At 66.3% G+C, this 2,531-nt stretch overlaps 1 protein-coding gene across 1 annotated transcript in view; it reads right to left on the reverse strand.

Moving 5' to 3' along the window:
• Nucleotides 1-2,531, reverse strand: part of KCNH2 (potassium voltage-gated channel subfamily H member 2) — a 17,854-nt gene that overhangs the window by 2,584 nt on the left and 12,739 nt on the right. The window contains 5 exon segments of the mRNA XM_025193518.1: nt 31-300; nt 505-604; nt 856-1,049; nt 1,138-1,390; nt 2,231-2,430. Coding sequence (XP_025049303.1) covers nt 31-300; nt 505-604; nt 856-1,049; nt 1,138-1,390; nt 2,231-2,430 — 1,017 coding nt within the window.

Here is a 2,531-nt window from a genome sequence, read left to right on the forward strand (position 1 = left end):
CTCGCTGCGCCCGGTGCCCCCCCCCCCCACCCCAGCCCCACACACCTGAGAGGGGGTTGCAGACATCGCTGCCCTTATCAGGGTCAAGGTCGGGGTCAGGATCGAGGGGTCCCAGGGCAGGTGGGGCAATGTTGGGGCAGATGCCAGGTGTGGGGGGCTCATCCTCGTCGCTGGAGATGGCACTGGAGGCCGAGCTGCTGGGCCCCGGCTCCCACTCGGCCGAGCCCCGCGGTGCCCCTGGTGCCTGGCAGCCCCGGCCTGGGTGCAACACGCGGCGTGCCTCATCCCTGGCCTCCGTGTCTGCAGGAGGGGGCAGCGGGTGAGCACAGCCTGATGCCAGGGCAAGAGCTGGAGCCACCCGTGGCCACCCCCAGACCCCACAGGCCCAGCTGTGCCCCCACGCTGAACATGCTGTGCCCCACATCTGCCCCTGCCCCACATCCCCCCAGGACCCACTCCCCCAGGGCCCCAGCCCCACATCCCCCAGGTCCTGTGCCCGCTCACCCTTCTCAGTGCGCCGGCGGAAGGACAGCTTGCGCTTGCGGAGCCGGTTGAAGCCGCTGTCCAGATCGTTGCTGCCGGGGGAGCCAGGGATCATGTTCGTCTGCACCGGGGGAAGAAGGCATGAGCTGCAGGGGCCAGGGCAAGGGACCTGGACAGCACCCAGAGCCGTGGGGGGGCTTAGACCTGCCCAGCCAGGGGCTCTGGGGGAAGGTGAAAGGGGACTGTGGCCAGGCCACGTGGCAAGGACCTGAGCTTCGCACCCTGCAGACCCCCCCGGCCGACTGAGTCTCCCTCGGGGCCATGCTTCCCCCCAGCCATGCTGGAGCCCGTCCCCCCAGGGCAGGCACTTACATCCCGCAGGTTAAAGGTGATCTCCAGGCTGGACCAGAAGTAGTCGGAGAACTCAGGGTACATGTCCAGCACCTCCAGCAGGTCGTCGCGGTGGATCTTGTGCAGGTCACAGTAGGTCAGCGCTCGCACGTCCGCGCTCGACTTCCCTGGCCGCGCGTACAGGTTCAGCGGCTCCCCGAAGATGTCGTTCTTCCCTGGGAAGGGTAAGGTGGGGCCGTCAGCCACAGCCACGGCACCCACGTCCGCACCCCCAGGGACAGGGGTGGCCCCCATGGGGCTCACCGAGGATGGCCACGACGACATCACTGCGCAGGATCTCGATGGAGCCACGGGAGATGAAGTAGAGGGCGGTGAGGACGTCGCCAGCATGCACCAGCGTGTCGCCGGGCGGTGCATGCGTGGTCTTGAACTTCATGGCCAGGGCCCGCAGGCAGCCCTTGGTGGCACCCTTGAAGGGTTTGCAGTTCTGCAGCAGGCTGCGGTTCAGGTGCAGGCAGATGTCGGCCTGCAGGCACTCAGGGAAGCCCTTCAGCACCTGCGGAGGGCAGGCATCAGCGCCAGTAGCACCCCTCGCCCATGCACGCGCACCAGGATAATCACGCGTGCAGGCGTGAGAGTTCACAGCCATGTGCAGCCCCGCGCGCGCGCAGACCCATCTCCCAGGAGGTAGGGAGCAGGCAGGCACCACCTTCACCTGCCCCCCAGACCCAAGCCTGTGTCACGGTGCTGCAGGCCTCTCCACGGGGGTGGAGAAAGGCTCCCTGGTGTGTGCCCAGAGCATGGGGGCAGGGGTCTCCCTGCAAGGATCCTCCTGGCTAGCACAGGGGGATACTGGGGAAGCTGCGTGTGCCGGGGGGAGGGGGCATACGTGCACAGGGGCTGGCGCTGCAGGGGCAGGGAGGCCACAATAGCACCGTGTATGGAAGAGGGTCCTAGGGAGTGCTGTGTGCATGTGTTGGGGGGGACGGGGACAGGTGTACCATGTGTGCCACATGTGCAGGGGCAGGGGCCACATGTGTGGAAGTGAGTTGCAAGGGGTGCTGTGTGTGCAGCAAGGAGAATGGATGTGCCAGGCATGTGCAGGGGTCATGGGGCAGGTGTGTGCATGCATGTGAGTGTGCATGCATGCCCACACGTATTTGGAGGTGGGGGTTGTTGGTACTACCATTTGCAGGAGGCTGACAGGTATGCCAGGCATATGCAGCGTCATGGGACAAGTGTGCCACACATGTCTGGGGCAGGATTTGTGTGTGTGGAAGGGGGTCACTAGGAGTGCTGCATGCATGGGGGGGTAGCAAGCATGCCACACACGTGTGGGGTCACGGGACAGGCATGCCACGTGCGTGTGGGGCCAGGGGCAGGCAGGCTCGCTCACGGCGTTCATGTCGATGCCGTTGGTGTAGGACCAGGCGTGCTGGAAGTATTCCTCGAGGCGCTGGCGCAGCGGGTTGGGGATCTGGTGGAAACGGATGAACTCGCGCACACGCAGCATCTGGGTGTGGTAGCGCGCGGTGCCCGAGTACAGACGCTGGATGATGGCTGACACGTTCCCGAAGATGCTGGCATACATCAGGGCTGCGGGACATGGTGTGTCATGGCTGGCACAGAGCCGCCCTCCCCGCGGGACGAGCCTCCAGCCACCCCCCAGCGCCCGCCCCGCCTGCCACCCCCTGCAC

This window comes from Alligator sinensis, unplaced genomic scaffold (genome assembly GCF_000455745.1).
Source record: "Alligator sinensis unplaced genomic scaffold, ASM45574v1 scaffold1660_1, whole genome shotgun sequence".
Classification (NCBI taxonomy): domain Eukaryota; kingdom Metazoa; phylum Chordata; order Crocodylia; family Alligatoridae; genus Alligator; species Alligator sinensis.